Source organism: Orycteropus afer, unplaced genomic scaffold, assembly GCF_000298275.1.
Source record: "Orycteropus afer afer isolate SDZICR_OR568_19922 unplaced genomic scaffold, OryAfe1.0 scaffold00522, whole genome shotgun sequence".
NCBI lineage: Eukaryota > Metazoa > Chordata > Mammalia > Tubulidentata > Orycteropodidae > Orycteropus > Orycteropus afer.
In genome coordinates, this window is record NW_006922109.1 from 1,002,798 (window position 1) to 1,016,040 (window position 13,243).

At 44.9% G+C, this 13,243-nt stretch overlaps 1 protein-coding gene across 1 annotated transcript in view; it reads right to left on the bottom strand.

The window, feature by feature from the left end:
* Positions 1-13,243, bottom strand: part of PDE10A (phosphodiesterase 10A) — a 153,053-nt gene that overhangs the window by 90,359 nt on the left and 49,451 nt on the right. The window contains exons 9-11 of the mRNA XM_007955635.2: positions 9,054-9,196; positions 6,516-6,608; positions 3,084-3,270 (exon numbers count right to left, since the gene is read on the bottom strand). Of these exons, the coding sequence (XP_007953826.2) occupies positions 3,084-3,270; positions 6,516-6,608; positions 9,054-9,196 (423 nt within the window). The remainder of the gene's footprint in view (positions 1-3,083; positions 3,271-6,515; positions 6,609-9,053; positions 9,197-13,243) is intronic.

Consider the following 13,243-nt stretch of genomic DNA (forward strand, 5'->3'; position numbering starts at 1 on the left):
TCTCTTGATGCTTTCTATATCATTCAGTATTTTGCCCATAAAATCCTTCAATATTGCAACTTGAGGCTTGAATTTTTTTCTTCACTTCTTTCAGCCTGAGAATTGCCAAGGGCATTCTTCCCTTTTGGTCCAAGTCTTTGTACATTTCATTCTAATGCTTTACACTTTGTCTTCTCGAGCTGCCTTGGAAATCTGCTCAGCTCTTTTAGCATTTCTTGCATTTACTTTAGCTACTCTCCATTCAAGAGCAAGTTTAGGAGTTTCTTCTGACACCCATTTTGGTCTTTTCTTCCTTTTCTGTCTTTTAATGACCATTTGCTTTCTTCATGTATGATGTTCTTGATGTCATCCTACAACTCATCTGATCGCCAGTCATTTGTGTTCAATGTGTCAAATCTATTGGTCATATGGTCTCTAAATTCAGGTGGGACATAATGATGGCTATATTTTGGCTCTCATGGGTTTGTTTTAATTTTCTTTAGCTTAAACTTGAACTTGCATATAAGCAATGGATCGTCTATTCCACAGGCAGCTCCTGGCCTTGTTTTGGCTGAAGATATTGAGATTCTCCATAGCTTATTTCCACAGATGTAGTTGATCTGATTCTTGGGTATTCCATCTAACAAGGTCCATGTGTATAGCTGCTGTTTATGTTGTTGAAAGAAGGTATTTGCAATGAATAAGTTGTTGGTCTTGCAAAATTCTATCATGCTATCTTTGGCATCGTTTCTATCACCAAGGACATATTTTCCACCTACTGATGATTCTTGTTTTCAACTTTCACATTCCAATCATCAGTAATAATCAGTACATGTTGACTTTTATGGCAGCAGACTGCCTCACCTTTCTCCCACAGAACAACTACCAAAAGAAAAAACAAAATCCAAACTCACTGTCAACAAGTCGATTCCAACTCACAATGACCCCCTTTGGGATTCTGAGGCGGTAAATCTTTACAAAAGTAGACTGCCCAGTCTTCCTTTCACCAAGTGGCTCATGGGTTTGAACCACAAACCTTCTGGTTAGCAGTCAAATGCCTTAGGCACTACACCACCAGCACATCACTGATCTTTTGGTTAGCAGCTGAATGCTTTAACTACTGCGCCACCAGAGCTGCTTGAAATCCGTTTAGGGTTAGGTGATTGTTAGGAAACCAGACCCTGGAACCACCCACCTAGGCTGCATTTCCTGTGCACCATTCACTAACTGTACATCTTTGTAACATTACCTAATCCTTGTAACTTCAGGCTCCTCAGCGTTCAGTAGTGCATTACCTGACTCAAGGGGTAAAACACAGAAAAGACTTGGGACAGACCTGACCCAAGGGGTAACATAGAGTAAAGATTTGGGACAGACAGTGGTACCTGATTCAAGGGGTAACACACAGAAAAAACTAGGGACAGACAGTGGCAAGTGACTGTGAGCTCTCCCTGCTGCCACTCCCATTTCCTCCTCCTTGATCCATACCAGCCCTTTCCTGCCACCCTCTGGCCTCTTTCATGTTTGAGTTTACAGAAAATCAGGATGCGGGCCTCCTATTCTTGGGGAGAACGGAGTGCTGTCCCCACAGGAGGATCTATTCATACACACTCTCCCCAGCTCTGCATTCAGCCACGTCACGTGGGAAATGGTTCACAGTGGGAGGACACACAGGCAGAAAGGGTGGAACTCCACAGGCGGCTCGAACACACCAACCAGTCCGTGGCTGGGGCTGCAAACAGGCTGGCCTTCTGGTCAGCAGTTGTGTGCTTTAACCATGAGCAATGGGTAGGGAATAGCCAGAGTACTCAGATTCTCATGGATTCATTTAAAAATGATGAAATAGTCAATATTCAAATTCCAATGACCAGAAACTGTCAGTTTCAAACTCAGTAAGAAAATCTAAGCTGTCAATGTTTATTTATGAGAGAGATGCTGTTATCTGTCATCGAGTCAGACCCGACTCATAGCGACCCCTCCTTGGGTTTCCAAGATGGTATCACTGTAGAAGTAGATTGCCTACCTTCCTTCCAAGGAGTGGCTGGTGGGTTTGAACCGCCAGCCTCCTGGTTAGCAGTCAAGTGCCTTAGGCCCTATGCTACCAGAGCTCCCAAGATATAGACACAAAAAATATCTGAAGCAAAAAAGGGACTGCCAACTGTACTAACGTGATGAGCTAGGTAACAGAAGATGTCCCCACAAGAGGGCAGCGTGATGGCCCCCTCCTTAAACAACATGGACGGAGGTGTTCATCCCCAGCCACCTGGGCTTTATCCTCGCCCCTGTTCCTAGTCATTTCCCACCAGTTCCCATTAGCCGTGTGGTTGCTCCCGCAGAACTTGGTCCATTTCCCAAAAGCATTTTCTCTAAATTGTTAAGGTGGTGCCTCCCAGTAATGCTAGGTTAGCCTTATACAAACAAAGGTAATACAATTTTCCCCAATGCCAGAATTCACACACTGCCATTAAATGATTACCAGAGTGTATAGATTATTGAATGTTCACTTCATTTAGGACTTAACAATGGAAAAGACAGACTACAGACTTAGTCATTGTAAAATGAGACTTTACAAAATGAACTGGGCCTCATTTTCTTCTTCATTAAATGGAGCAAGACTGTTGTGAGGATTATGTGAACCAACATGTACGACATATCTGACAACTATGATAAGTGGCAGTCTCACTTTTCCTTGTGAAGAAAACTGCTGCTTGCTGTTGAAACATGAGTTAGCACTATCTGTTTGTGTAAACCCCGAATGCCATGCACAGGACAAACACGACGGTTTTAGATGACATCTTCCTTATTCACCAGACTGGCGTTCCCGAAATAGACTCCTGCTGCCTCAGCAAGACACCTTTACATTAACTCATTTTTTTCTTTTTAACACATTCATGTTTTGACATAAATGCAAAACATTAAGTGATTTTTTTTTTTCTTCCAAGGCAGTTTTAGGCATTTCCTAGAGTATGTACAACCCAGAATCACTGTGTTTGGTTTAGAAAAACAATAAAAATGAAAAACAAAACAAAACAAACTTTAAGTACTTTACATTAAGAGCCATAAAAACTAGGTAAAAAAGTTATTTCAACAAACGTATTACTTACATTAGCACAGTGTAAGGCCAAAGCACAAAAGACTGCAAACATTTTGAAGTTGTTCTCATCCGTTTTAGAGAAGGCACTTCCACTGATTTTGTTCACCATCTGGACAACCCCAATCACACTCCCTCGGCTCACGATGGGCATACACAAGATATTCCGGGTGGTGTAGCCCGTGTACAAGTCTACTTCCCTGTGGGAATGGTAACAGACAAAACCAAACAGACAGAGGAAAATATATTACACATTTGATTCTATTGTAAATCACTACTCAGGTTTGTAACTTATGTTTCTATCTGAAAATCATGATAAACAGGGAAAAGATTGAAATTGTCAAGGATTTCATTTTACTTGAATTCACCATCAACACCCCTAGAACCAGCACTCAAGAAATCAAAGGACTACACTAGGCAAATCTGCAGCAAAAGACCTCCTTTAAAGTGTTAGGAAGCAAATATGTCATTCTGAGGACAAAAGTGCACCTGACCCAAGCCATGGTATTTTCAATCACCTCAGATGCATGCAAAAGTTGGACAATGAACAAAGAAGACCACAGAACTGATGTCTTTGAATGTGGTGCTGGGGAAGAACATGAAATGTACCACAGACCGCCAGCAGAATGGACAAGGCTGCCCTGGAGGAAGTGCGGTCGGGATGCTCCTCAGAAGTGAGAATGATGCGACCTCATCTCACCTACGCCGCACACGTTGTCCGGAAGGACCGGGCCCTGGAGAAGGCCTTCATTCCTGGTGAGGTCCAGGGTCAGTGACAAAGAGGAAGACCCTCAGTGAGATGGACTGACACACTGGCTGCCACACTAGGCTTAAGCACAGCAAGACCGAGAGGACGGCCCAGGACCAGGCAGCATCTTGTCTTCTCTTGTACAGGGGTCCTTATGAGTCAGAATCGACTCACCGACACCTAACAACAGCAGGAACCTTTGGACCGCAAGTTGACAACGTGGTCAATTTGGAGCAACCCTCCAGGGCAGAGCAGAACTGCCCCATGTGGCTTTCAAGGCTGTAATGCTCACGGGGGCAGGTCCCTAAGTCCTTCTCCCACAGAGCTGCTGGTGGGTTCAAACTACCAACATTTTTGTTAGCAGCTGGAACTTAACCACTGCACCAACAGGACATCTTACAGGTTTCTATTACAAACAACCTATATGGAAGTGTTAGCTTCTAAATACAGAGACGATTCGACACCCGAAAGTGTTCTATTAAAACCTCTTAAAAAATATGTCAACTTATCCCTCTGCTTTCAAGGAAAAATCTCTAGAAGCCTTTTAGCTTATCATTTCGTTTCAAGTATCCAGCATCACGAAACATAGACAAACAATGTGTATTCAAAGAGAAAATATAATGAATTTGTTAAAATAACATGTTCCTTTGAACTTAGCAGTAATTTATAAGAAATGTAACTTGCTAAAGCAATTTTAATGGGAGTTATCATCTTAAAAATTTAAATCAACCAAAAAACTGAACCCACTGCCATCGAGTGGATTCCGACTCACAGAGGCCCTAGAGGACAGAGTGGAACTACCCCCAAAGGGTGTCCAAGGCTGTCAATCTTCATGGAAGCCAAGCCTAAACCACACCCACTGCCATGGAGTCAATTGAGACTCACACCCCTACTAGAAGACAGAGAAAAACTGCCCCAGAGGGTTTCCAGGCCTGCAATCTTCACAGAAGCCAACTGCCTCTTCTTTCCCCCACAGAGCGGGTGGTAGGTTCAAACTGCCAGCCTTTTGATTAGCAGCACAGTGCTTTAACCACAGGGCCACCAGAGCTCCTCAGCTTCGAGCAGACCATCGAGAATGGCCAATTACACCTCCTGGTCCAATTCAGATGACCCCTGTTCCTAAATAGTTTCACTGGTCACAATCGCACTCATCTGCGTACGGGTCGTCTTTGTGGCCACCCTACTGGGCAGAGTGGACTCCTTCTGACTGACTTGGTATGGCCTGAAAGCCAAAAATAGTTACTACCTGGTCCTTAACAGATAACATTTTTGGAGACTTTGTTGAGAGAAAACGCTTTCTGAAAACGGGACAGGGTTCCACAGAAGCAAACAAAATGAGTGGCTGTTGGCTGGATGGTTGGCAAGCTTTGGGGCCTGGCTTCTTGCATTCCGTGTGGTGTCTCTGAGATTCAGCCACACCGCTGCAAGATCAGCGGACCCGTCCTTTCATCTCTGAGCTGTGCTCCCCTGTATGCAGGCATCACACTTTATGAACTCACCCCCAGTTAATGGGCATTGCCATTTGCCAACAGCCGACTGTTGATAACTGGGAATAATGCTACCTGGAAGATTTGCATCCGAGTCTTCACTGGGGACCTGGGTTTTCATTTTCCTCAGGTGGACATCTGGGAGCAGAACTTACTGACCGACTGGCTGTACCATAAGCGTCTGTGTAACTTTTTAGGAAACTGTCTCCCTTTGTGGCTGGACCTTTTTACATTCCCAGCAGCGAAGTCTGAGAATTCCAGTTTCTGCACATTCTTGCCAACTCTTGTTAATGTCTGTCTGTCTTTTCAAATTTTAGCCAATCAGGCTGTTGTGTAGTAGGACCTCGTAATCGATTAAATTTGTTTTTCCCACATCTCTCCACGTGTTTACTGACCACTCATACATCTCTTATAAAATGTCTATTAAACCGTTTTGCTCTTTCTATTTAACTGGGATGTATGTTCGAAGAGTTGTTATACATCCTGGAAACCGTTTTCTGGCATATATATATACGTTTGGCAAATATCTTCTCCCCATCTGTTGCTTGTGTTTTAAGTTTCTTCATGGTCAGATCTGCAAATTTTTATCTGAAGTTTTATATAAACTCACTGCTGTAGAGCTGATTCTGACTCACAATGTTCCTAGAGAACAGAGCACAACTGCCCCATAGGGTTTCTAAGGTGGTAATCTTTACGGAAGCAAAGCTCAAACCAAACCCAGTGCCATCAAGTTGATTCCAACTCACAGCACCCCTAGAGGACACAGTAGAACTGCCCCATAGGATTTCCGAGGGTGTAATCATTTATTTGACTGACTTCAATCTTTACAGAAGCAGACTGGCTCATCTTTCTCCCTTAGAGTGGCTAGTGCATTTGAACTCCTGACCTTTTGATTAACAATTGAGTGCTTTAACCACTATGCCACCAGAGGTCCTTACTGGTGGGAAAGATGGCACTAAATTAAAACTTCCTGCTAGCCATTCTCATTAACACTGTGCACACCTACAGGTGGCTCTCATCCTACATGTATGGCTTGGATCCATCCTTTACAAATATCTGAAGGTACAGGCTGCTGCTGATAGGCGGGGTTCAGAGCATGAGGACAGGAGGAACCGAGATGGTGTGGCGCAGGATGGGGCTCCACAGAGGAGCTCCCCCTGAGCGAGACACTGCAGGAGAGACAGGGGTCTGACTGGCACCTGTCTCTTACCGGTTAAAGCGTGGGTCTGCGTAGGCATCTGGGATGTTGAGGACTTCCCCCGTCCTTGCTACCTGACCAGCGATCCCTTTCTCGATGGAAAATCTGCAGAAACATAAAGAAGAGGAGCACACGAGTTAAAGACAGACGCTGGACAACGATTCTGAAATACGGCCCTGCTACCAAGTATCCAGTGAAAAGCATCATTTTACTTTAAATGCTTATATGGACTTACATTTACAAATTCTCAATCATCTTATTATTGTAAAATATGTAGAAGTAAAGGAGAAAATTAGTGTAAGGCCAACACTTTAGGATCTTGTTCCAAGATAAAATTCCCAATACATTAAAGTACACTGGGTGACACACTGCAGTTGAACATTAGCTAGTGCTGGCCTGCACTGAGTATTCACCGAGTACCTTATAATACACAAAATGCTTCAACATCAACATTCTTATTAATGCTCACTGAGCTACGAGCTGAGGTCTGTAATGAGCAGCAACTTGCCAAGATCCATGTAACACATTAGTGGCCCAATAATAGCTGTAACATGTCCACCATGGCTAGACTTGAGATATCTCACAGTGCTCAAAGAAATAGTATCATATAAAACATCTAGCATTTTTACTTCACTAATTTTTTAAATTTAAAAACAATCAAAATATAACAATTATCACTTTTAATTATCTGTTCAGATAATGAATATCAGTATTTCTTTGTTAGAAAACTAAACAAAACCCAAACCAAACTCACTGCCGTCGAGTTGGACCTGACTCACAGCAATCTCTCCTTGGGGTTCCAAGGTGGTATACTACAGAAGTATATTGCCCAACCTTCCTTCTGAGGAGTGGCTGGTGGGTTTGAACTGCCTGCCTTCTGGTTAGCAGTCAAATGCGTTAGGCACTATGCTACCAGAGCTCCCATTATAAAAATAGTGTCATATTCATAAATATATTCCATTACAATATTATCACCATGCATGCATTCATTTTCAAGGTTAGTTAAGGAAGTGGTCAATTTTCAAGAGTTAAGAAATAACTTTGATGACGCTACATTTTCAACATGACAGTAAAGAATTATCGTTGACATAGATCTTCAGCCCCTAAAGGGTTATCATGAAAATTCAACAGAGAATTGACACCGAAGGAGGTAAGTGCTCCTTGAACACCAAAAAGCAAAGCAGACCTTCCGTGAAACTCAAGGCTAGCTAGCATCCGGCTACTTCTCGTGGGCTCTGAACAACACAAGCGCGATGACTCAGCCGCCCGTGCCCAGAGCCGAGCCCAGAGCTCCTCCAGACTGACTCCTGCTGTGCTTGGACTGAGAATGGTTCGCCACCTGCTTTTACTCAGATTCTCTGGTTTGTTCTCCACGGTCACCTAACGCTGGGCACTGGGAATCGTGCCCGTGTAAGTGGTGCCTTGAATCGGCCAACTGAGAGCCACCTACAGCTAAGCACAACCTCCTGAGTGCTGTGCCCCAAGCTCACAAACAAGACTTGATCATCTTACACTTAGGTCACTACAGAATGACCTGCACCAAGAGAAATGACTTTAAGCGATTACATTCAAAGCAATGTACTGAGATCTAAAACAAAGAAATACGGATAAAACAAATGTAAGAAGAAGGAAAAGAAAAGCAGCAGACCTGTTTGGGCAATAAGGTCAGGGTTACGTGAGTAAAGACGACCGACGCCATCAGGCACCCCAACACTCAGAACTGAGGTGCAAAGGGGCAGACACCAGGGAAGCCGCTCCGTTAGTCATCGCACACTCGTTAGTGGCCACGGCAGCTTCGGCTAGTGGCGGCCCAGACAAGCGGCACTGCTCCCGGAAGACAGAGCGTCCGCCGGAAAGCCGTAACACCCCAGCCCTGTGTGGGCGAGCAGCAACGACGGAGGCCATCGTGCAAGTTGTGCGCCGAGCCTTAAGCCTGACTCCTCAGAGCTGTGTGACTGCGCTCCCTGCAGGTCTTCGCGCTGGGCCACCACTGACCCCTGCGCCTCCGCCAACGAAACGGGCTCCATTTTCAGGTGAGTGCCAACAGCTGCCCCTTGGGGGACGAAGCCGCCGTCAGGGTCCGGACGTGAGGAGGGTGTGCCACCTGGTCGGTCACCCCACGGCGCGGGCAGCTCATCCGACAAACTGGATCTACTTCCACGGGGTCTGGTCTCTGAGGCCGCCCGGCAGGTGGGACGGGAGGTGGCGAGACTGGTCGAGTAGGCCGCTGCACATCTTCCTGCCGACTCCAGACGGAGCTCACCTTTACCTACCTGGGAACACTAGCAAGTTTTTCCAACATGATTTCCAAAAGGCCCGCCTCCGGAAGAGGGCGTTTCCAGGAGTGCCGCTAAAGCTTCCTGGGCGCGGTTTGGCTGGCACGGCAGTGTCATTCCCAGAAGCGCTAGCTTCGGGAGGCGAGTCCTGGTGGGGATGATACCACAGTGTGACAAGCGTTGTCAGCGTCCTGTGCCCGGGCACAGAGACCAGGGTAACCCGACACCTGCTGGGGGTGAGGAGCACGCCCGCGGCCTCGCCTCCTGTCTGTACCTTATCTCTTTGGTCTTCTTGAAGACAGGCTTTCCCTCCTTTTCCTCTCCGATATCAAAAAGGTCTGAATACAGCTCCTTGTTCTTATGGTCTACCTGGAAAAGGGCACATCGGTCTGCATTCACCAGATTCTTTGCATATATCTAAAAGCAAACAATAAAACAGGAATCAGTTGATGAGACAAAGAATTTGCCCATAAAATTTATCATGAAATGAATGTTCATTTCAGCTACTCTGTAGCCTAATTAAGGAGCTCTGGTGGCACTGTGGTTAAGGTATTGGGCTACTAACCAAAAGGCTGGCGGTTCGAACCCAAGAGCTGCTCTGTGGGAGAAAGATGAGGCAGTCTGCTTCTGTAAAGGCAGCCTTGGAAACCCTATGGGGTCACTATGAGTTAGAATCTACTCCACAGCAGTGGGTGAGTGCTCTAATTGAGTGGGGAGTTATCATTACAGATAAATAAATCTATAAGTACATGGAGGGAGTTCTGGTGGTGTAGTGCCTAAGGCACGTGACTGCTAACCAGAAGCTGGCAGTTCAAACCCACCAGCCGCTCCTCGGAAGGAAGACTGGGCAATCTACTTCCATAGTGATACCACCTAGGAAACCCAAGGAGGGGTCACTATGAGTTGGATCCGACTCAACAGCAGTGAGTTTGGTTTGGTTTTTGCTAGGTATGTGTGAGTATAAAAGCCTCCCGGGTGGCATCAATGATTTACCCCGGATGACGATCCTGAAAAGGCTGGCGAGCCCAACCCAGCCAGCTGTGCTGCAGGCCAAGGCCCGGCGGTCTGCTTCCCTAAAGACCACAGCCAGAAAGCCCCATGGGGCAGCTCTGCTGTCACCCTTGGGGCCACCGTGAGGCGGGGTCCACTTGATGGAGATGCATTTAACTTTTTAATAAGTATAAAAGATAGCATATAGGTATATTTCATACATTCTTATATTTGTTGTTGTTGTTATTTGCCGTTGAGTCGGCCCCAACTCATAGCGACCCCTCCTTGGGTTTCCGAGGCAGTATCACTATGGAAGTAGGATTGCCCAACCTTCCTTCCGAGGAGTGGCTGGTGGGTTTGAACCGCCAGCCTTCTGGTGAGCAGTCAAGTGCCTTAGCCACTATGCTACCAGAGCTCCCACATTCTTATATATGTAGAAACAAATATAAAACCATTTCTACTTATAAATATATGTTTAAATACATGTAAGTATTATAAGTAAATTAATTTATAAATATAGACATTACATATCTCCATGAATAAGTTACATATGAGGATTCAAAGAGCTAAGCTTTGGTTAGTTGGGAAGCTGTCTTAAGAAAATGAATAAAGAGACTGTCAGGATACAGCCCTTATAACCCATGGCTAAATCATGCTAGCTTCTATAAATAAAGCTGTATGGGGACAAAGCCAGGCTCCTTCCTTTGTGTGCTGCTCACAGCTGCTTTCACACTGTAACAGCAGAGTTCGGAGCTGCCACAGGATGGTCCATGAAGCACATGGTTTTTTCATCTGAGCCTTTACAGTAAAGTTTGCCATCTCTTATCTCCACAACCTAAAAGCTCTCAACAAATATATGAGGAAGGATGGGCAGTGGGAAGGGAGGAAGATAGTCATGGGACTGGGCTGTTGGAAAATACAGAAGAATCATCCAACTATTTGGCAAACTCAGGAGATCTTGAGTTACTAAATAATGACCTGCTGCATTATTAAAGGTTAAGTGTTAAGAGTAGAACCAGCATCCCAAGTGCCCAGGGGCCAGCTAGCAGCTTCATCAATATTCTGGCATAAACTGATGTCAATAATTGCAAAAATTTGGATGGAAATGGACAGTTTTCTAAAATAACATGAGTTTAGAAGAAATAAAATCTCAGTAGAACCAGAATTACATAGAGAATTGAAAAAATTTCAAAAATTGTCCCCATAGAAGACAACAGGCTCAGTTTCAAATAGAAAATTCTTTAAAATCTTTGAATAACTCCCTATACAGTTTAAACAATTCAAATTCAGAAAAGAAAAATTTTCCAAAAGTTATTTTACATTCCAAGCTATGCCACTGATAATGAAATTGACAAAGATGCTATTAAAAACCTACAAAACATAAGCCAATTTACCAATGGAAACAGAAGGAAAATTGTGAATAAAGATATCAAATTCAGCAATTAATACATACTAATTGCTGAATTTGATATCTTTATTTACAATTTTTAATATATAAATTTTTACTTCATTTGGAATTGTTCAATATCATAAAGTCTGTAATTCACAATAGCAGTGAGGCCAAGGAGAAAAATCATGTGATTATCTTCATGGTTATCAAAAATTATGTTCTGCAATTCAGTAATTATAAAAGTGTTCATGACAAAATTTTCAGAAAATGGAACAGATGAACATACATAAAGCCTAACAGTTTCTTTAAAACAATAGTCTACATTACACCGAGTGGCAAAATATTCATGTCATCCAATTAAAGTTATGACATTAAAGGTAAGACAAAGATATGGTCCTCATGATTACCAACACACAGTCAGGCAAGAAAAAGACAGGGCAGTATGTGTATTTGAAGAGACAAAAGTTTCATTGTTTTCTGATTATGTTATTGCACACAGAGGAACATCAAGAAAATCTGCTGAAAAACCATCACGGGCTGTGAGAAAGGCTCCCGTCTGACGGTGGGAGATTCCGAACACATTTGTCTTCTCTCCTCCCACGCTGAGCCTTCAGTTTGAAATGTCCTTGAGTGATGCCACCACTAAACTCACTGGTAAGACATTCCCGGTCAGAAGGGGGAGATAAAGCTCAGGAAGTGGCTGGAGAACCGGAAGTGTACCTAACCCTTCCAGGGTGAAGCAGAGGTGTGACATCTGGCCCCTCCTACAGCTAAGAAGGGTGCTCAGTACCCAAGGAGCTCTCTGGATCCGGGAGTAACGTATCCTTTGGTCGGATGTCCTCTCTGGCTCCTGTACGCAGTACCCCAAAGCTGCTAGTTCTGAGTGGGGCCTGGGATCAGCAGAGGCGCTGGACAGGTCTAGACCGCTGTGCGGGCTGCTGTGCCGATGAGGCCTTACGACGCAGAGAGCCAGTGGTGCCTGAAGAGGCAGTGGCAGAGATGCTGTGTGGAACCTGTGGCAGACCCCTACAGGTGGGCCACAGTATACACACTCAGGATTTTGAAACAAACCCTGCCATCCTCTGCAGAAAACCACTGTCCTTCCGAGAAACAGCTTTTGATGTGATACTGGGCCATAGTAGAGACTGAACCCTTAACCCCAGGCCACTAAGTTATCATATGGACATCATGAGTCAGGTGCTGTCTGACCCACAGAGTCATAAAGTTGGACACGCACAGTGGCACTCCATCAGCAAGTTATGTGTTATGTTATGTGCCGTCGAGTCGGACGTGACTCATAGCGACCCCTCCTTGGGTTTCCGAGGCAGTATCACTACGGAAGTAGATTGCCCCATCTTCCTTCCGAGGAGTTGCTGGTGGATTTGAACCGCCAGCCCCCTGGTTAGCAGTCAATTGCCTTTAGCCACTATGCTACCAGAGCTCCCATCAGCAAGTAGAAGAGGTAAATTCAAGATTGGGCTTGAACAGGACAAGCAAGTTACATGAGGAAGTGGCCCAATGGCCACGGTCTTCACTCCCCGTGATGTTTCTTTCTTCCAGTCACACCTATAGCTTCATAATGTGTGTGCTACAGCCAGCTGCCCGGGGAAGGAAAAAACCAGGCCTGGTTTATACATGGTTCTGCGAAACGGGAAAGTGGACAGTGGCAGCACTGCCCCTTCAGGGTCGTCCCCAAAGGACAGTAGTGAAGGGAAATTCTTCAAATGGGCAGAACTTTGAATAGTGCACCAGGTAGTTCACTTTGCTTGGAAGGAGAAATGGCCACATGCATGACTGTATACTGATCCAAGGGCTGTGGCCAGTAGTCTGGCTCAATGGTCAGGGACTTGGAAGAAACATGACTGGAAAACTGGTGACAAGGAGCTGTGGGGAAGAGGTATGTGGACAGACCACTCTGAATGGGCAAAAAAAAATGAAACTGTATCTGGATCCCATATGAACGCTCTCCAAAGAATGACCTCATCAGAGGTTGTTGTTGTTGTTGTTGTTGTTCAGTGCTGTCCAGTCGTTTCCGACTCATAGCGACCCCATGCACAGCAGAACGAAACACTGCCCGATCCCGC